This window comes from Suillus subaureus, assembly GCF_016647635.1.
Source record: "Suillus subaureus strain MN1 chromosome Unknown BJ212scaffold_18, whole genome shotgun sequence".
Lineage (NCBI taxonomy): Eukaryota > Fungi > Basidiomycota > Agaricomycetes > Boletales > Suillaceae > Suillus > Suillus subaureus.
In genome coordinates, this window is record NW_024538574.1 from 80728 (window position 1) to 100725 (window position 19998).

General features: G+C 48.1%; 5 protein-coding genes across 5 annotated transcripts; 4 read left to right on the top strand and 1 right to left on the bottom strand.

Annotated features, from left to right (window-relative positions):
• Nucleotides 1–30: 30 nt before the first annotated feature.
• Nucleotides 31–2706, bottom strand: BJ212DRAFT_221808 (DNA polymerase epsilon, subunit B). Its single transcript, XM_041342686.1, has 12 exons — nt 2335–2706; nt 2139–2277; nt 1912–2086; nt 1710–1860; nt 1523–1657; nt 1346–1473; nt 1243–1300; nt 974–1193; nt 610–917; nt 443–553; nt 259–392; nt 31–205 (listed from the first exon to the last, which is right to left on the bottom strand). The coding sequence occupies exons 1-12, from the start codon at nt 2365–2367 to the stop codon at nt 178–180; spliced, it is 1620 nt and encodes a 539-aa protein (XP_041192431.1). The 5' UTR covers nt 2368–2706; the 3' UTR covers nt 31–177.
• On the top strand, nt 2687–4575 carry BJ212DRAFT_1568765 (uncharacterized protein). Its single transcript, XM_041342013.1, has 8 exons — nt 2687–2827; nt 2888–3402; nt 3457–3646; nt 3700–3788; nt 3837–3912; nt 3967–3998; nt 4052–4157; nt 4210–4575. The coding sequence occupies exons 1-8, from the start codon at nt 2767–2769 to the stop codon at nt 4281–4283; spliced, it is 1143 nt and encodes a 380-aa protein (XP_041192432.1). The 5' UTR covers nt 2687–2766; the 3' UTR covers nt 4284–4575.
• Nucleotides 4576–6427: 1852 nt separating this feature from the next.
• Nucleotides 6428–7707, top strand: BJ212DRAFT_1356961 (ribosomal protein L6e-domain-containing protein). The gene is made up of 2 exons (XM_041335732.1): nt 6428–7169; nt 7228–7707. Exons 1-2 carry the CDS (start codon nt 6705–6707, stop codon nt 7474–7476), a joined length of 714 nt encoding a protein of 237 aa, XP_041192433.1. The 5' UTR covers nt 6428–6704; the 3' UTR covers nt 7477–7707.
• A 25-nt stretch (nt 7708–7732) lies between these two features.
• Nucleotides 7733–17382, top strand: BJ212DRAFT_1356965 (golgi-body localization protein domain-containing protein). The gene is made up of 18 exons (XM_041335733.1): nt 7733–8829; nt 8880–9154; nt 9206–9268; nt 9328–12420; nt 12474–12540; nt 12597–12744; nt 12795–13056; nt 13105–13906; nt 13965–14053; nt 14106–14318; nt 14372–14436; nt 14494–14889; nt 14940–15204; nt 15253–15885; nt 15936–16465; nt 16522–16621; nt 16674–17096; nt 17146–17382. Exons 1-18 carry the CDS (start codon nt 7929–7931, stop codon nt 17206–17208), a joined length of 8388 nt encoding a protein of 2795 aa, XP_041192434.1. The 5' UTR covers nt 7733–7928; the 3' UTR covers nt 17209–17382.
• On the top strand, nt 17383–19801 carry BJ212DRAFT_1356971 (uncharacterized protein). The gene is made up of 13 exons (XM_041335734.1): nt 17383–17994; nt 18046–18100; nt 18153–18361; nt 18415–18422; nt 18477–18507; nt 18555–18659; nt 18707–18763; nt 18815–18973; nt 19026–19087; nt 19142–19155; nt 19212–19260; nt 19307–19341; nt 19395–19801. Exons 1-13 carry the CDS (start codon nt 17466–17468, stop codon nt 19744–19746), a joined length of 1665 nt encoding a protein of 554 aa, XP_041192435.1. The 5' UTR covers nt 17383–17465; the 3' UTR covers nt 19747–19801.
• The last annotated feature ends 197 nt before the right edge of the window (nt 19802–19998 follow it).

Genomic DNA, 19998 nt, shown 5'->3' on the forward strand with positions numbered 1-19998 from the left:
TGCCACAAGTCAACTGATGTCGCTTTGTCTTCATCGCGAAGTTCGATCGTCACGCAGGGTTAGCCTTTATGTGGAAGTGGCGATAAACATCGATGTTGTAAAAGTGTCGACTTCTCTGGTATTGGGAAGATCTTAGTATAGATGAACATTCTTGCTACCCAGACCACCAATTTCGAGTTAGTCTTCCTGCTCAATGTCGAGCACACTGACACAAGTAACATCAGGTGCGATCTTAGACAAGCCAGTCAGATCACGTACCCCTCTTCAGAACTCCTCTCGGCAGGGCAATATGTTGAAAAAGAGAAAGAATTGCCAACAAAACCTCCGGGATTGAATACGTGACATCCCGAATATGTCAACTTGTACTTCTCGTACTTGTCGGCCAGAATCACCTAGGATAGGCGTTATGATTTAGGCGTATGAAAACGAGACAATTGCTTACGGCGGTCGGAAGAGGGTATAGTCGGAGCGCATGGTCGAAGTCTGGCAATACAGGTTGAATATGTGTGGTCAGCGGGGTAAGATGACTTTGGTCCAATATCGACTGGACTAACTGAGCCCAAGGTCAGTAGCATGTTTTTTGCACGCGAACGCAAACATTGTACATACATATCGTCTCAAATCTTCACCAGTGACATTTGGTTTTATGCCAATTGTGTTCCTCAGCATTCGTGCCATGGTATCCTCCCTAAATATAACAACCTCCTGACCAAAAAATTTCAAGCGGCAAGGATTGCTGGTGAAGTGAACTTTTGGGATCTTGCTGCGGAGATGGGACGTAAAGGTAGATAAAATTGGTCTGCGGGGAAGGGTACTGTTGCCTGTGATATCTAGAGGCCCTGGAACAAAGACAAAGTGCGTTTCCCGAGTAATTTGAGGGTATGATGCTATTAAATCGGCCAGGGAATCGAAGTTTTCTGTTCAATTAAATTGAATGAGCATCGAGCGCGCTCATGAATCAACCTATACGAACCTTGATAACGTTGGATGTCTCTACCGCCCCCCTGCATTATTGATTTGCTTGTGAAATTACCACACATAACGATGACCTTAGGTATAAAGCTGTTTTCGATGCAATTGTCGAATATCTTTTGAAGTCCAACAAGGGTTTGAGGGTGATCTAGCCAAACATCTGAAAGGAAGAAGAAATAGAGGTCGGAGAGTTCTTCACGAATCCGATGGGCGAACTGTGACTGCAGCATGGTTAGCCGAGGTCTGCACCGAAAAACGAGGATAGCTCACATCTTCGAGTAGGGAAGTTGAACCTTGCCCCAAAAAGTCGATGTGACCATAGATTGACCTATTCTCCATGAGCAAGCGTGGTGACAAAATCAGAAGAGCATACCTAGCAGTCTCCCGATCCTCGCAAGGAGGTTGTCCCATAGCCACAACCTCGAGGATGCCATCATCATTGTATTCCCCTTCTACAAGGGCAAAGCAGCCCTCCGTATACAATCCTTCACCTGGTTCATCCTAGGAAAGTCATAAGAGCAACGTCATCTCGGGATCTCGAGATTCTTGCCATTTTGGACAGATCAAGCTCGACGCTTCCGTCCGAGTCCTCGACGCACAACTTCCCTTCTTTGTTGTGCGTAAGCATTCCCAAGAGCAAAAAGCGTTCGCCGGCTCTACCAAGCAGCTGCTTTGTGGATTTGAGCTGATGGAGTCATGAATCAGCGTTGGGCCCTCGATATCAGATTATTGAGTACCGTGACAAGATATTCTCGGTCTCGGGATGGAAGACTAGACGGTGAGAAATGTTCGTTTCGTAAGATGCTCTGCTTGATTATATGCAGTCGGTTGCGTACTGCCGCTATTCGCGAGTCTGCGCTACCCGCGACAGTGAGAGCGTTAGAAGATCTTGATTGAAATGAGATCCAAAGTTAAAAACAAGTCATGATACGAACACACTTCTCGAATGTCCCTCTTTCCTGAGACCAATGCCATGACGGCATTTCAAATGCGTCCACGAAGTAGAGATGGCTATCAGGGTCTAGTAGCTCTTCTGCTTCCCCCGGATTGCCTTGGTCCTGCAACGCGTCGTAGACTCTTCGCAAGATGTCTAATGAAACTTTCATTGCAGCATCTTCTGTAAGGGTTAGCCTTGCTAAACACCACTGATTTAACAAACGCGTCACCATCTTGTTTATTATACTCCCTTGCAATGGTCTCGATTGAGAACTCCACCTCATTGTCCGCTATATCATGCCTTTCAAGGATTTCTTCCAGAAGTTGTAAAGCATCTGGACCTAGCGAATGGCTGTACTTTCGAAAGACCTTTTGTTGGGAATGCAATCAGCTGCGAGAATCAATTGTTATGATGGGGGTTTGAACCTTGATTATTGTAAGTTGTCGACCATCAGCCATTCCTGCGCGTGCGTGACAAGAAAAAAGAGGATAGCGATTTCAAGTTCAAGAGTGTCAAGACTCGACGCGGCGTGTCCACTGTCCAAAGACTCAGACGCGTTCAGAGGACTTGCTACTCACACCGAATTTTAATTGGCGGCCTTAGGTTCCTCGAGCTGCCTGGAGTCTTGGTGGTCCAAAATGCAAGATACTACAATACAGTTGTGTGAGGTGCGGTCGTGATAAAATTTATCAAGTAGAACCGTAGCCTTTATCAAAAAATAGTATGACGGAAGTGATTGCCTCGAACATCGCGCTTGAGCAGCTTTTGGTATAGTCACGTGGTAGATGGAGAGTGATCCCTGTTAGGTATGCAACCGTCTTGTGCTCCACTCAGGCGTATCTGCGGCGAGCCTCAATATGTTTGCGACGTTAGACCTTGACATCAGACCTGGGTCTGGGATCGGGATGTTTGAGTTAGGTGTGTTCGCAAAGGCTCTCTGAATGAGTACGAGACTCATGTCGTTTGTATCTGTATCAGGTACTTCCCTTTGGGCAGTCATCGACATCTTACGCGGACTTCAACATCTATTCCCTCAGGTTGAGGTCAAGTTTGATCCAGAGGACTCTGCAACGACACCAGTCATTCTTCACCTTCGTCCTCATTTGGACCTTTTGTTTTCAGGGTACCATCAACGCCTCCATACTATTTGCGTAAGGAAACTCAGGGAGCCTCATCCACCAGTGATGCTTCGCTATAAAGATACAGTCATATCTTCATCTGCAGAACCTCTGGTTAGAGTACATGTTAGCCGTACCTTTGGTCCAACATATCCGGGAGATGAGCTAAAGTACCCTGGCATATGGTTCAGCTTCGATGACGACAGCGTCAGTGAAGGATTCAAAGGGGGCATTACACACCTAGAGCAACGAACACAGGAAGTAAAGCGCATCTTCATCAGACAAAAAAGTGTAGATGGAGAGGAGCGCGATGCCTTGGACGAGGTATTGCCGTGCCCAATCATGCACGGTGACATTTCCAGTGCGGTTATCAAGGTTATTTCTACTTCTACTTCCTGTGCAATCAAACTAATGTATTAATCAAATCAGATACATGATGGGGTGGACTTTAGTTTTTTCTCTTCTACCTTGCTTCTCCAGGTTCGCATCGGAGAAACTACAGCACAAGACCTGACGATTGATCTCGGACCTCCCTCTCGAGTTCATCACAAGGAGGACGAACGAATGACCATTCACTCACCGAACATACAAGCATCTGAAGATGATGGTAGCACCGACTGTAAATGAATCTGAACTCCTCAGACACATTGCCGCTCAGTGTTAGTGATTTAGATTTCTATAACTACTTCCATCACGGCGTGGACTTCTTAATATCCGGCCAGACTCATGTTGTGAGAAAGATTATCATACATTCGAATATGGTACGACACGTATTGCCTCTTCGCGATCTTTTTTGCAAACCCGTATAGCCTGGCTCCCCGCTCTTTCAGCGATATAAACGATGTCCCTGGCAGTTGGAGGGCAAACCCGAAGATGACGAAGACGGTAACTTGCTTCACTTTCATGTTTCCTATCTGTGTTCATCTGGGCATGATCCAGATTCACCTCCCCGCAAGCACTTTTATGACAAGGTTGCCAGTTCTTGGTTTTGCTACATTCATTCATCGCTGATCTATAAGTTTAGTTCGAGACAATCAGGCGCTTTCTCAGTCCTGGAGAGATGCTACCCTCCATGTTACTAGACCGTACAGATGAATATGACAACATCACATTACCTAACTCGTCAACCCGTCAGTCGTCAGTGCTCTCGATGTACCTATCAGACTGATGGAACTTCTACAGGCTTGTATGGTTACGACGGTGTGATTTTGGAGGTGAACGAAGCATCACAAATCGTGACTGTGATGTTGTTTTGAACTTTAATATCGACCTTGTACTCAGGAATAAGTTATCTGCCCGGATCCACATATATATTCCTTCCCTCATAGGAGATTGGTAGAGAAACCGATCATCAATGTACAGCAGCACAGCATGACGCCCACCCCTACTATACTTGGCCAGTACCATAGTTTTGGAGACAGCTGTAACATCATATTCCAGGACCCTATATAAAGGGTACTGGTTTCAGGATGTCAATTTTCTGAAATACCGACCATACTGGACTTTTTATATTAATGGTATTCTTAATGTGTGAAATCAAGATACAAGTGCCTGGCTTTTCAGATGCCTACAAAACCCTTCCTACTTCATACTATTAGCGTCGGGAATTACATTGCAAGCAAGAAACACACTCACCCTTTCCTCCTATGTGCAGGTGAAGGACCCGCGTAGTTTTGGGTCTGGTTTGATAAGATCATCGAGAGGGAGTGTTCCAGCACATCTCCGATCAAAATCCATGGGATCTGGAGCCGTACGTTTATTCAGCAGCTGATGCTCGTAGCTCAGCGCTCAGGTCCTACCTATGTCATGATGACGTGTTAGACCGCGAAGTGCAAGTCCGTACTGAGTGTAGTATGCATGATGCAATTCGGAGGCTTTGTCATCATAGTGACGAAATATGCTGCTTTTTCCATGTTGAGCATTCAGAGTATTTGAGGGAGTTTAAACGCTGACGAACCATGGATGCGCTGGGTCACCCATGGCTTAGGAAATCTTAGAACTGGCAGAATATAGTGTATTGTCGATGTCAAACCAAACGATTGATCTAGAATCTTTGACACCAGTCAGAGTGCGCGATGGAATGCGGAAAGAAAACCGACCTTCTTCAGGTATATCCGGAGACATCGTCAGTGAGGTATGAAGATGAAGATTATGGTATGAATCGGATAGCGTTTCCCAACTCTACGAAGTAGAGAGGGTTTCAAAATGTCTGTCCTGAATATATTCAAGCCGAATAACAGACCGGGAAATTATTTCCCTTCTTGCACAGCTTTCCATTGCCACCTGTATGTCGTTTTCGCTCAGCGACTCATCAGGTTGTTGGCAGAACCTGGTAGAACTCGGGAGTTCTGCCAACCGGTTTGGCAAGACTGGTTGTGCCTACAGGTCCACGGTAGAACTCGCGCAAAAAGAGACCTAGCGGGGTATCCAAGACTGGCGGAGATATATCTGATAACACAGATTGAATTCAAGAGAACATGAAATTACTTTCGGCAGTGCCCCTCTGTCCTGTTATGCGAGAACTACAGAGCTCAACTGCAAGTGGACCATACAGGCTCATCTGTGGCAGATCCTCCCATCCGTCCAGGAGAAGAGTAAGACATTATCATTCCTTCAATCGGTTTATGTCCGCATGTCGGACACGGACGGCTTCGCTGTTGGGAAGATAACACGTAACGGGATACGACGGACGGACATTACATTGATCAAAGTTGGATGTCACGACACACCGGAGCAGCTTTGCATTTGCTAGGCTATTTTCTTAAGGGTTGGTGACTTGGTCAATAAATCCATCCAGGCTTGCTTTGCGGGAATGACGGCGGCAGTAGAACTTCCAGAAGTAGATTGAGCGGCACCAGGGTTGCGTGTCTTTTCCATAACAAACAGATGCGCTGAAGCCTTGGCGCAGAGGGCAGTTGCATTTTACAGCGCTTGATATGATGGTTCGGTAGGTTATTGTCACGACCCTGGATTCGAGCACCAGATGAATTTTCCTAGTGTCGCCGCATTCGAGTGACCATAGCAATTTTAGAAAGTCCAGGAATATTTGGCCAGTCTGTGTGCAGACTTGACGCAGCTGGTCTGTGTCAGCGTCTTTCGGGAATTTCCGGTCAATGCGCGCCCTCAACTCGTTGACCAGTGATGCGAGGGGGCGCATGTGGACCATCTTACTAAGTTAGGGACGTCGGTTTTCATGTTCTCTCCCAGTCATAAGCAGCAGAGCTAAGTTCTGCCCCCTATTACACTAGTCATCTCGTCGTCTGATTGTAGAAGTTCTTTCATGAGTCGCCGCCGCTACGATTTCTTGTGAAGGGCATAAGTACTTATAGGTCAGACAATTGAAGCTCAAACGTATCGGACTTGTGTAGAACTCGAGTAAAGGGCATGCCTGTAGGTTAGACATTATCACGAATTTAGAATTTCATTCTCACGCTGTGAACTCCGATACCACTCGTCTCCGTACTCGTAATATTGATAGACGGACGCCTCAACAGACAGTATCCTCAAGACTGACATTGTGAGCACGAATCTTTGCATTTTCTGACCTCAGGGTGGATGGTGGAAGGTCTTGGGACATATCTATCCCATTGATCGTCGATTTTGGTGGAGATCAGAGTTGGATGGCTATCCTGCCTTGTGGATAACTCTTCGGCAGTAACTGACTTAGATCGTTCTAGATGGCCCGCAGCAGACAACTCGCACCCGGCGTTGGGCGCTTCTCGCGCTCACAGGCTGCTTCACGCCGTGGTCTTTACAAGGGTCTCAAAAAATCCGACAAGCCCGCACCCGCAGAAACTCCCGCCTTCAAGGAAGTGACGGTGGGCGGTGACAAAAACAGCGGCACGCGTCTCGTACCCACCTCCAAAGCACCCCGATTCTACCCTGCAGAAGATGTGCGTCAACCAAAGAAGAGTCGAAAGTCGCCAAAGCCTGCCAAACTTCGTCCCACAATCGTCCCTGGTACCGTCTTAATCTTACTCGCCGGTCGTTTCAGAGGGAAGAGGGTGGTTTTCTTGAAGCAGCTTGATAGTGGGTTGTTGTTGGTGACTGGACCTTACAAGATCAACGGCGTTCCCCTCAGACGGGTGAACCAAGCATATGTTATTGCCACGTCTACCAAGGTTGATCTTGGTGAATTCAAGGTGCGTGGATGGCGTCAGAGCAAGTCTGAATTATTGCCAAACTTAGTACATGTATCAGGTCGATACCAAGATCAACGATGCTTACTTTGCAAAGCCCGCAACCAAGTCAAGCTCTGCAGAAGCTGAGTTCTTCGAGGAAGGCAAGCCGAAGGCAAAGGAGGCCTTCCCAGAAGCCAAGTCCGCCGACCAGAAGGAGGTCGACAAGGCTGTCATTACTGCCGTGCAGAAGCAGGAGAATCTTGCAAAATACCTTAAGGCCACCTTTGGCCTGTCGAAGGGTCAGTTCCCTCATCAGATGGTGTTCTAATTGTAGAGGACGCTAGGATCATGGAGCTGGGTGGGTTGACGACATCAGATATATGATATGCCATACTGCAACATTTCCATTACTCTTTTCATTGCTTTCTTTATGCAAGTAGGCCTTCATGAATCTGTACTATCAGCGCTCTCAGTTTGCATGAATTCCTGAGTGACATGTTGCATATAACGATACTTGTGGCTGTGCGCCATTTCATTGCCACGCTGGTCTTGACTTAAGCTTGAGTAATTATTAATTACGACTTGGTAAAGGCATCTGCAGCTGGACGACCAGGACTACATCATCAGCTCGAGGTTCACGCGTTGACAACGTTCTGTTATTGCTCTGCTAGTATATAATCACTTGACTCTTCCTCTCCTTTCCGACATTCCTTCCAACCTTTCATTCCTGGCCGCCCCTCCCGGCTCTCTGCTCTATCATAAGCGCCCTACCCACACAGCATGTCAATGATTCGAACAGTTCTGCGGCATCGCCTTAGTGCTGTCTTTGGGACGATTTGTCTCGTGCTTTGGTTTTACGAGTTTGGCCCAACTAGCTTATGGTCATGGTTCACGCTTGTGTTTTCCCTCGCTGCAGTGGTCGTGTTCCTGTTTGTTGCAAGAGCGTATATCGCTCCTTACGTCGTCATGCGTTTCTCCAATCATCTACGTGTGCGGAGCATTAGTCTTCGCTCCATTCGCGGTCTATACTTCCGTCGGGGAAATCGTACGTGGCACGTCGAACGCATTGGGTATTCCTACCGTTCGTCTGGAGAGGGCAAGCCCAGGGGAATACTACTTAAGATCCAGGGTCTCAGAATTGAGATCGAGCAGCTATCACGCGAGCAGCCCGCTCGGACTAAGCATAGGCGTAGAATCACTCTCGTGGACTTGTCGCCCTCCCCACTGGCTCTGCATTTATGGTCCATCATGTCAACCGTATATTGGGTATTCGACCCGATCATCCGCCCTATCATCCGCATTTCTGTCACGTCTATTCTGAATCAGGTGATTCACCGCATCCCTACTCTAACTCAAGCCCTTCGCCTAGAACTTGAATCGGCTGTCATCGTGCATACAGCTATCCCAGATGCTCAACTCGTCATTGAAGGAGCAGACTTAGATGCGCATCTTACTTTCAGCTATCTTAAGGTCCCAGTTCCTCATTCCGACCAAATCAACGGTGAAGGGGACCACAGACCGTCTGCTGCAGCATTAGCTATGGGAGCATGGAAGTCTCGGCTTGCGATGGGTTTCAAGCGTACGTGGAGACGTGCCTGGGATAGCACACTGGGCCAAACAAAGGCTTCTTTGACGTTCGATTTGATGGTCAATAAGGTTATTGGTGACACCCCTATACACAGTGAGCGTTCATGGTTGGATCAATGAACGATATTGATGTTTCGTTTTCAGATCATCCGGGCGACGAACCAATTATAAAACTGTCTGAGACGGTCATTCTCCGTGGGGCTGCTCGATTCAGTCCAAGAGACGGGAAGATAGAAGCGGGGAGTGTCGAGGTTACTTTGCGCGTTCCGAACATCCATGTCTCCATCGACCGTTGGCAATCCATCCTTGCGATAATTGACAGCCTGAAAGCAAAGAGCACACAATCTCCTGCCTCACCCTTGCTGACATCGCCAGTTTCGCTTCAAAGTCCTACACTTTCGAGTGAAAGTAGTTCTGCAGTGCGTGTCTCTGGCTGCCTCGATGTTCAATATTTTAACGCCTCACTTGAGTCCTTTAATCGTCCCCACTTTTCATCGCCGCACACTCGTTCTCGCAAGAGAAAGTCTTATATGGTGAGCGGACATAAATCTTGACGAGAGATAAAGGTTCATCATTCCACTATGCGACATAGTCATTGTCCTTGTTATCCAAGATTCAAGTGGACATATGTTCAATCAACATCACCAAAACATTCAAAGGAGATGTTTACAGGGCTTCTGTGCAGGATGTATCCTGCGTTTGTGGTCCAAGCGACCTTGATCACAACTCTTCGCATCGCGCTTGGCTCGGATCTCACCATTCGACCACTTCTTCCGTTTTCATTTTGCGGCTCAAAATTCGGGAAAGTGCCCTCAGTAGACTCAGTAATGTCTTCACTAGTAACCTCCGGGTGCTTCTTGTCGGTACCCTAGATGCATCCTTCACGGCATCGGAATGGCCTTCGTCTTTGCAACAGATCTCACCGGGTGATCCAAATCGGCCTTTGTTGATGATGGATCTCACACTCGCTGAATTTGCTGTTACGGACCGCTTGGATGTGGTACATCAACTATTGAGCAGCCAACCAATATCATCACCTCCCCGTACGTCCCCCGCACTCTCTGAGACTTTATCGCCTATCCCTCGAATTATCGCCAATATTGAAGTCGGTCGCCTTTCTGCACGTCTGATGTGTGTGGATGCAATGGGCTCCCAGACGCCATTTTCTCTAGTCTTGGAGTCCAACGGTCTTCATGCCCATTGCACGTCAACGTTCCGCACGAAGCCATCCATCACATGCAATTCTGGTCATACGTTCTCTGATCAGACCGGGTTGCACATGATACTGCAGTGGGACTTTCACATGGAACCTGTCTTCTTGAACATGAACACAACTTCTTTTTCGCGGAGAGCGTCAAGACGGTTCTCCACCTATAATCTGAACTCGGAAGGGTTTGACAGCCTGCTCTCCCTCGAAGCAATTGAAGCCAAGGGAAGATTAACTGCTGTAGGGGAATTTATTGATGATGGACGAACCGCATTCAATTTGCTGTGCACAAAATCTCTTTTCTTCGACCTACACTGCTACACAGAAGGGATCATATTGGAATTATGGCACCCGCAGTCTGTGGCTGCTGTAATTGCTGTAATTCCCTTGCTCCTGGTGAAGGAGAGCACGCCCGCGCACTCTGACAAACCTCTCATGCTACCTCTGGGTTGCGCCGTGTCTCTATCTGTCGCTCGGCTAGTCCTTTTCGTCACAGGTCAAGATATCAATCCCAACGCCGAAAGCGATGTCACTTGTGGTGTTGCATTTAGCACAGGCATAGCAACGCGATACTGTTCCATGCACCCAGAGCAAGTTCAGTCTGTAGAGCATGCGAGGGCACGTGCGCAGAACAGACATAAGCTATATCTTCCTGCAGACTACCTCGCAGAAGCATTGGTTTCCGCAAGGGCTTCCGCGGCGTCCTCTGAAAGTGCTGCTTATGGGAAATTGGTTCTGTGGAACACGTCTCTGCGTTCAGCTGCTGCTGACACGTATTCTATGGACGACCCGTATATCTTTGAGAAAGACGATCCTGCATTCACGGGAAAACAGTTCATGTTCTTACGCAGAACGGAGGTCGACGTCACTTCCCGAGGGACCAGGTTACAAAGCTCGGGGATTTTGCAGTGCAGTACGCACGTCATATCTGCAACCGTCGATGAAGTCCGGGTTTCCTTTGACTTAGGCCATGTCACTGCCTCCCTCCTTGCACTTCAAGTATTGCGGAACATAATACCTAAGTTACAACCTGCAAAAGTGTCTAGTGGCTCACGCACTCTGAACTTGAGCTTCCGGGGGATGGTCAAGGCATTGCAGATCCAGTGGAATTTACCAGGGCAGCAGCCTGTTACGCGGATCAACTACCTGGAGGTGACCGTCAACCCCGGGAATGCGGAGTGCTGCTTTAATTCATTCGTGTTCTGGGTTCCGATGCCTGCAAGGCCGCATCGGTGGAGGGAGATAGAGGAAGGTAGATGGGAGGAGCTTGGGCGTTTGCATAGGTGTGGAGTTAGTTATGGAGGTAAACCTGACGACGCTATCCTGATTGAAGGAGACAGTATCCGCTTCGCAGTGCCTTCAGGATACGTACTCGCGGACTTGCTCCTCGCCATTACCCTGACAATCAAGGCTTCGCGCCACATACATCGTATGGTCGCCACAGGCACATACTTTCCTTTCCCTCTCCCAGAGGCCGAAGGTCCGAAGGTTGTGCCGAACATCTCGGTATCCATCCGTGCCATTTGCTTGGAGGCAGCAGATGACCCTTTCGAATCTCAGCTGGGGTTGCTTTGGAGGACTGGCCTTGACGCTGCTAAAGAGCGCATTCAACGGGAAGACGCGTTTGACGCAAAAGTAGCTGCAATATTGGCTGCAGAAGGAGTCGACGCTTCGCCATCACATAACACTGCATTCAGCTCAGACTACCAATTTGACGCGGGTCATTCTATTTCTGTTCGTGAGGCCCGGGAAAGGCTACACATGCTCCACTCTCTTGATTGGCTTCTGCGACATAAACAACGAAGGCAAAAAAGGGCAGTCAAAGAAGATGATTTCCACCGAGATTTCCGAGGGCCAAATCCATTGAAGCGTCCGACTAGTGTCCCCAATCTCGTGAACGTCATCGGTAGCCACCGTACACCACCCCTATTCCGCGCCGTCATCTATGGATTTCAGCTACAGCTCTCCCAACCATCATTTCCATCGGAGCAACTACCTGACTTTTTGTATGTTCATGGTCAGGGCGTCCCCAAGGACACCTGTTACACGCTCCTTGTTCCAATGCATCTCGATATCTCCTTAACATCTCTTCGAGTCACGCTTCGAGATTATCCATTGCCACTCCTGCATATCCCGTTTCATTCTGAAGGCAAAGACCTGCCTGTCCTGAGATTCATTTCTGATTTTGTCATTTCCGAGGACATGGGACCATCACAATCTGTCGAGTGGATTCCCTGTACCATCGGCGGGGCTCAAGGTGGCTTTGTCCCGAGTAGCCCTCTCATTATTGAAATTCCCAAAACCATCATGCCCGTCAAGACATACGCTAATCCCACTGTCAAAATTATGACCGATGGGGTAACAGCCTTTGGTTGGGGTGTGAGCTACAGTGCAACTACTCAGGATCTCGTTCGGGTACTGGAGAGCTTAACGTCAGAAACGCGTGATCCATCTCCCAGCATTGGATTTTGGGACAAGGCACGTCCAATATCTATCCTCACTGCTGTTTATGGATCTGATTGTGTTTTTAGCTGAGGCTCATTTTTCACTGGACTATCGAAGTCTCATTCGCCAACGAGGCCAGGCTCTACATGAAAGGTGCGGCTTGAGATGCTGTGATCTATCATATGTTTTAATTTATGTCGCTGTGCTAGGTACACGTGATCCATACACCCTTCATGACGAAGGCGCTGGCTTTGGACTCTGTTGGAAAGGAAATCCCAAATTACTCATTGGTTTTCCGAACGACGTCAATGAACTTGTTCAGGTATCAAGTGATACCATGTCTATCATCATTCCAAAGTAATGTCGTCTCAATTCACGCTAACGGAAAGACTGAAAACCAAGAGCAGGTTTCATTGCGAGTGGGATGCCGCTCAAAACGAACCGGACGCCAGTGAAGCGCACAGTACCCCTGGTTGCCTTAAGACCTGTGCCAAACTTGGCTCCGGTGTGCGTTTTGGAGTTGGTGTCATCCTAGAACGGTCTTGCAGCAGCGAAGATTGTGTATCTTGCTGCCCCGGTTCCTCTTTCGACCGTCATTGTCGCTTTTTCACCTTCCGGCCTCATCATGATGTGCAGCTTGTGACTACGAAAATAGACACACGTCCCCAGGTTAGATCGTTCTTCTAATTTCCTTCCCCCCACTGATCGTTTCTTCAGACACTACACGATTCCTATAAGGGCTTCCGATCTGACTTCATCCACCTCTCCGTGTCTCTAACATCTTCTCTCCATTCTCATACTTGCGTCGACCCATCCAGCCCGAGCAGTTTCCATTTGACACCACACGCGTTTGCTCATTTCTGGTCCTGGTGGGCACTCTTCGACGGCAATTTGTCCTTGCCAGTCAGACAGGGCTCGTATTTTCCCTCCAAAATAGTGTCCCCCAAGTTTGCTCGCCACCTTGCGACTGTGAAGTACCGATTAGTGGTACCTCGCCTATTCATATCTCATGTTTACATTGATGACACGAGAGACTCCTGGGTTTCTGGAACCACTTCCTTTGTGGGTACCAAGGCTAACGTTGGCCATTTTCAAGCAGATATGCACCAAAGGGACCAAGAATCTATTGCTCCAGGCGACAGTCAGGATAGCATCAAGGTTGTGCGACATAAGCCTTTCTATGCGGCGGAGGTAGTCATGAAAGATATGGACCTTCGCGCCATGCTGGCCACCTTTTCTGAACCCCTGAAGCAAGCCATTCCTCTGTCGTTCGAAGGCGATAGGAACGCTAATAACTCCACAAAGCCGTTACCAACAATCACTCCCTCCGACTGGATTGATGCCGATGATTTTGTGGAAACGGATTGGTCTTCCAAACATGAACCGGATATACAGCTCCTTCCATTGTTGCTTTGTTCCAGATTGACTTATTTCAAGAAAAATGCCACCTCTGGAGCTATGGAGGGTAGCAAATTTGGTGTAGAGGATACGCACACGTGCCTTCTTGGGAGCGAGCCGTGTAAGCTATTTGAAATGCTTCTCTTACTCGCCTCTTGTGCCTGATAACCCGAATGTAGCTGTTCCGCAGATTGAAGTTGACCTCGCCAATCATCGAATCGCGCAACTCCGGGACCTTGCCACCCTTGATTCTCTTGCCAACGATGGGGTATATCCAAATCTTCATCTGTGAAGCAACAATGTACTAAGTGAAACACCAGACCTCAACTTCTCTGCACAGGATGACAGCCTTGTTACAAGACTACGTGAATCACTTACGAATGACCGAAATTCCTCACACGGGCTCTCGGAGCAGCAACATTGAAAACTATTATATGCCTTCTGAGACTGTCGAGGCTGACGAATGGGCAGAGTTTGAGAACGTCTACCAACTTCATGCTCCCAGGGTTTTCATGAACGATTCCATCCGTGATGTCCGGCGTTCTTGGTATGCTCCTCCGATATTGTTACTTATTACAATCTACAGATTATGCTACAGTACTATAACTGTTCAAAGGCGCGACAGGGATTTGAGTATCACATGGCAACGCGGTCCGTGAATCATTGACATACACTCTTGACTGCCCTTTGATCATTTACGGCTTCTAGTGCTGTCAAGTTCATCAGGGACCAGGCTGAAACTGTCTTGTCGACTGGGCCCCCAACCGATCGTGAGAAGCTCAAGAGCCCTGTGAATACGGCTCAGACTGCTGCAACTGTTCTAAAAAGAATCTTGACTCGGGACCGCAACGATGTCTCAATCGAGGTTGCGGATGACGTCGCGGATGGGGGTGGTGCCGTCAATCCTCTTGTCGGCTGGGATGAAGGAGTGGCATTGCAGAAACGCCATTTCTGCCTGCTTTTGAAGCCTCAGATCGTTTTGCGCAGTGAAGGAAGTACTGATTTCGTTTCCGTCTTGGCTGCTGTTCAGGCTAAGCTGCAGTCGTTCACAATCATGGACAAGTCTAACCTGGAGGATCCGGTCAGCGGTACCATCATGACTAGGTAATGTTCGAACTTTGGGTAGTTATATCAGAAGCCTCACTTTATGACAGGAGTTACATGTCTTTGGGTGGTCTCCAGACATTCTGTCCCGTAGACTTGGCATCTTGTGGCGACGGATGTGTGCCACTGGAAGTTCTTATCGACTACCGTTGTGAAAGTGACACCTTCGACAGAATAGTCCCCCAGACAAATGCCACGTGCCAGTACGATCGGTTTAATCGCCTTCGTCTACGTAATAATGTAACATCGGTCACTCGGTCTGTGCCAGACAATGAGCACTGTCGAGGCAAATATGCTCATTTACAGAATGAGACAGTGAGACTAGCGCGTATGACTTTTCTGCTTTTATTGACAAATTGGCAGGACCTGGTTCAAGTCCGTGTTCCTCGGTTCACTGTTTCTGCCAGCGATCGTCACTTCCAATCTATATCCAACATTATCACAAACCTCATACTTTTCTCCGATGCCGCTCACAAAACTCGGTTGGAGAAAATTGAGGCTTTGCTCTTTGCCTATGACTTTACAGACTTCACATCCGCGGCAAATGTTGTCTCGGATCTACAAAGCCGCCTCAGAAACGCGCTTGAGACGCGGAGGGATGCTGAAAATCATGCACTATCGGTAATTTCAGAGACCAGGCTGGAAATAATCAAGCTCAAGGCCCATATCTTCCTTCTGACTGAGGAACTTAATCTGATATTCGACGCTATCAAGTTAGCCCAGGATCGAGCCGATGAGCGCTCAGACCAGAAGTCAGCTCTTCTGCTTCTGGCTTCTTCTTCAGACATTTCGTGGCAAATGCTGGATGATCACCAAGAACTTCTTGCGAAGCTCGCAGTCCGCGACATCGACTTCTCTTGGCTCAGTAAACAAGACAGTTCAACGATGGCCAATCTCGTGGTAGGAGACCTTCAGGCATTTGACGGTTCTCCTTATGCTCCTTGGCCTGAGATTGTATCCAAATTTGAGGACCCATCTAATCACCCCATGTGCAAGGTGCGCCCTCTGACCTCGCTGGCATCTCTCTTTGACATAACACATTTCAGAGAGGAGTTTTTCTTGATGCTGATTGGGCAGTGCTTGCCCCTGTAGGGGGGATTACTATCTATGAAAAATTCCAGCTTGATTTCCATCCAATCAGACTTCAGCTAGACGCCAGTCTCGGTCAGCGAATCATGGAATATGTCTGGCCGGCACGGAGAAGTAGGAACAGGGGCACCGACACTGCATCACCGTCCGATACGCACCACCCCAAACCTCGAGCGTCGTTGGATTCTTCTAAACTTCTCAACCAGCCACGCTCATCGCTGGATTCCACCAGTCTCATTCCTCCTTTACGTAAGTTAGGCTCGTCGAGGTCGTTCACAGATCTGCGCAGTGCGGCGGCAGACTCCATGATCGCGCCATATCCTGTTACACAATCCAATCAGCGTTCTTTGACGGCGGATACGCTGGATGAATCTCGTAGACATAGGCACGCAATAATACGACAAGTATCGTTGGAACACAAGACCGATTTCGATGAGATGAAAACGCGCTCCTCACAAAAAAACTTCGTGCTTGTTAAAATTTCCAGGTTAGTTCACAAGAAGTGAACGATTGCGCACGATGATGTTCACGCCGATTTCTCAGTTTGGAGTTGCTGCTAAGCATCATGAAGGCTTCATCTTTTGAATGCCGTGATGCGCGAATTCGGACACACGCATTGGAGATTAGAAATCAGACCTGGAGTGTATGTTTCATGATCTATCCACCCAAATTGCTGACTCAGTTCGACGCTGTAGTTCGAAGAGTTAGTTGATCAGTTTATCCCGTCGGATCTTACGTGGAAAGGCTGGGTCAAGATAGCTTTGCATCAACCATTGATTCCGGTCTTCCCTGTGGCTCGAGAGTTATTCTCAAAGACGAAACTAACAGCTTCCAAAAGTGTCTCGCAGCTAAATCCTCGACCCCCTCGGAAAATACTGAAGCTGAAACCAAAGCGAACAGACACCGACTCGACAGCTGCACCAGCTAGACCGGGGACATCATCCTCATGTGGTACCAACCCTGGTGGATTTATTGGAACGTCCCTCACGGACGAGCCCGCCGACATGGATGAATCGACTCCCGCCCCTACTGTGCAAGATATTAATCGTCCGTCAAGCCGCGCTCGGCTGCTCAGTGTTTTCAGTCGCAACAGAAGGAGCCTAGACAATAACCCAGACGCAAGTGATTCTACTTGACTTGTTACAGGCTATTGACTTCTTTATGTAGTTGGGACGTCAGTCTGTAGATCATCGTGATACTGACTCTCCAGTGTCCAAGGAAGGTCCCTAATGGATGCTCACAAGGATATTCTAATACTTTCTCTTCGCGGTACTATAGTAGTGTCGCTATTCTATCTATCATATCTGCATATACATATCAGGCCCAGGTCCCAGATATCGGATCCCGTGACGTAAAGTTTTAGTGTCAAGCACACGAACGTCTTGCTATTAATACTTACTCCTCTCGCTCCGCCGTTACGGCGGCAGCGATAGAGCAGACCAGGCTTCCTACTATAAGTTCCGCTCTTCAAGAAAGAGACGTACTCTATGCCTTCCATCAGGATAAGGAAGACTCCATCTACATATGTTCTCCTCCCCGCCAGATTCGACAATGATATCGAGGCGTCATCATCGCGGCCCATCACGGTACGTGGGCAGCGTAGTATGGGCAGCATTCCCAAACCTACTAATGCTCACAACGCCCAAGTGAATTCTGCTCCGGGCGACAAGCAACGTTTGAGGAGCCACACGACAAGTGGGGCGTTCGAGTCTGTCTCCCGCCCTCCCATTAACCGTGAAAGGTCTGGGTCTAGAAGTAAGGTTGTTGAGCACGTTCTAGCCTCTCGCAGGCCATCTGTTTCACCTCCCTTGCCGTCACGTCACGGTTCTCCTGCTGTAGACGGCCATGGAACCATCAGGGATAGGTTACAGGTTTCTCAGACCGACATTTCGACCCACAGCCAACCCAATGTCAGGGCACCCGGTATCACAGAAAGGGCACTCGAACTGCAGCAAAGCCAGCAGCTCGACGAAAGTATTGTCCATGATGATATAGTGGATCATTTGGATGTAATTGGTATCAGTGGATTTCTTTCAGTGTTAGGTTACACTGTTCTTATACCTCCAGATCCTCAGGTCGCTACTGTATCCAGTCTGGCCAACGCCGCCAATTCTATTCTAATGCGAGTGTTCTTCATGTTCAAATGGATCAATCGAGTTTAACAATTGTATCAGCCCTCCATCGAGCTTCTACTCTCGAAAACCAGTAATTGCGTTGTTTTATCCGAGTGGGCGAGAAGGCCGGGACATGGAATCCGCTGGGCATGCTCAATTTGAATTTGATGACATGGACGAATCATTAGACAGACATGTCGAAGATGTCCTGACCGGTCGATCCAAGGTCAAGCGTACACTCCAGGGCGTTTGGTCGTTTTTGAAAACCCGTCAGTGTAACTTCAGTCATCTGTACCTTGATGTTTGCTCACGCTCTTCGCAGCGATAGGCGTAAGTCCGTTGTATAGCAATACAACTTATTTGTGGCTTACTAACTGATTATAGATCATAACGGGCATTTACGGGTTTCTTGTTGGTACGGGGATCCATCGATTTCTATTCTTGGGTGCTGACCTTTCGCAGTGTTCTGGGGAGCTGCGCTGGTGTTATTTTTGCTGAAGTGGATTAATCTGCACAACGCAAATACCCAGGGTTTTTGGGTTGAAGTATGCTCTCAGATCTTGTGTGGTCCGTCGTTGTATATTTCCCCTAAACTTCATAACCATTTTCACCAGGTTTGTTCACCGTCACCGGTATTGGCCTGATCCCTACGCGTGCTCTCGATACCTATAGTAGGCCCATGTGACCCCTGGTCTCAATGCAATAACCAACTTTCTAAACAGGGATATATAAAATTTGGCACTACAAGCGCAAAACAACGAAGTTACGAGATAAAGCTGGTCTCCCTCAGCTATTCGATGTCGATGACTTGCCCGATCCTGCCTACGACCCTTCCTTTGTCCATGTCCTCACTGAACGCGAGCAACAGGATTTGCATCATCGTATGTATTTAAACTTGGCTCATGACAGGCGTCGCTCACTTCTGTGACGCAGAACAGGTCAAGTTTCGTGAGAGTCAGACATGGTACCGCCCACACGGTACTGTGACCCACCGAGTAGGTTCTTTCATATCTATTGCATGACAATACATTGTTGACACCGTTTGGAAGGCATTTCCAATCAAGTGCGTCCTTCTGACTCGGATAATGTCTTTGCTCATATCTGCAATGCGTATCACAGTACGGCACTCTGGATATGTCTCTTTATCGATGGAAACTCTGCCTTTCAGGTAAATGTCGTGAAAAGCGAAACTACGCCTATTTACTGGTGTTCAGGTTATGCTGTCGGGTTGCATGTGGTCTATGAACCGGTGAGCTCTTTTCTGAGGCTAAATTTGTATCGAGCTAATTCTCTCCGGGACAGATTTGAACGACCGGCGTGGACCACGGGATCACTCATTCCCGCGTCGTTTTTGTGCGGGATAATTTCTGCAATATTGATTTGGCGAGGTGGAAAATTGACCAGACGCACGGAGAAGATCGAAAACACCCTACGAACGGCGCTTGCGATGGACCAGTACGATGGTCTTTTGCACGTGCCAACCACAAATATTTCGACAAATTATCCTAATGATTTCCCCGGGCAGAGCAGTACCACTGGTACAGATGACTCGAACGCGTCTTCGGAGAAGCGTGATGATAGCGTTGCGATCAGTGCTCCTCATGCAGCGTCACCTACCATCGTACAAGAAATGACGAAAACCATGATGAAATAGATAACTCATGAGCTTACTATCATACCTTCATTCTCGTACTTTAGATCTACGAGGCGTTGGATATTGCATGCTAATATCATTTATTCCATGGAACGCAATACGGTACATTAAGGATTGTTGAAATCCGACTACTACGAACATAGACGCGCTAAGCTCCTGCCTCACTCCCGAGGCACTTTGCGGGCCCACAAAGCAGCAACTATATGTTGCCCCGTCCATATTGACGACAAGATCGCCGGACATCGTTTTCTT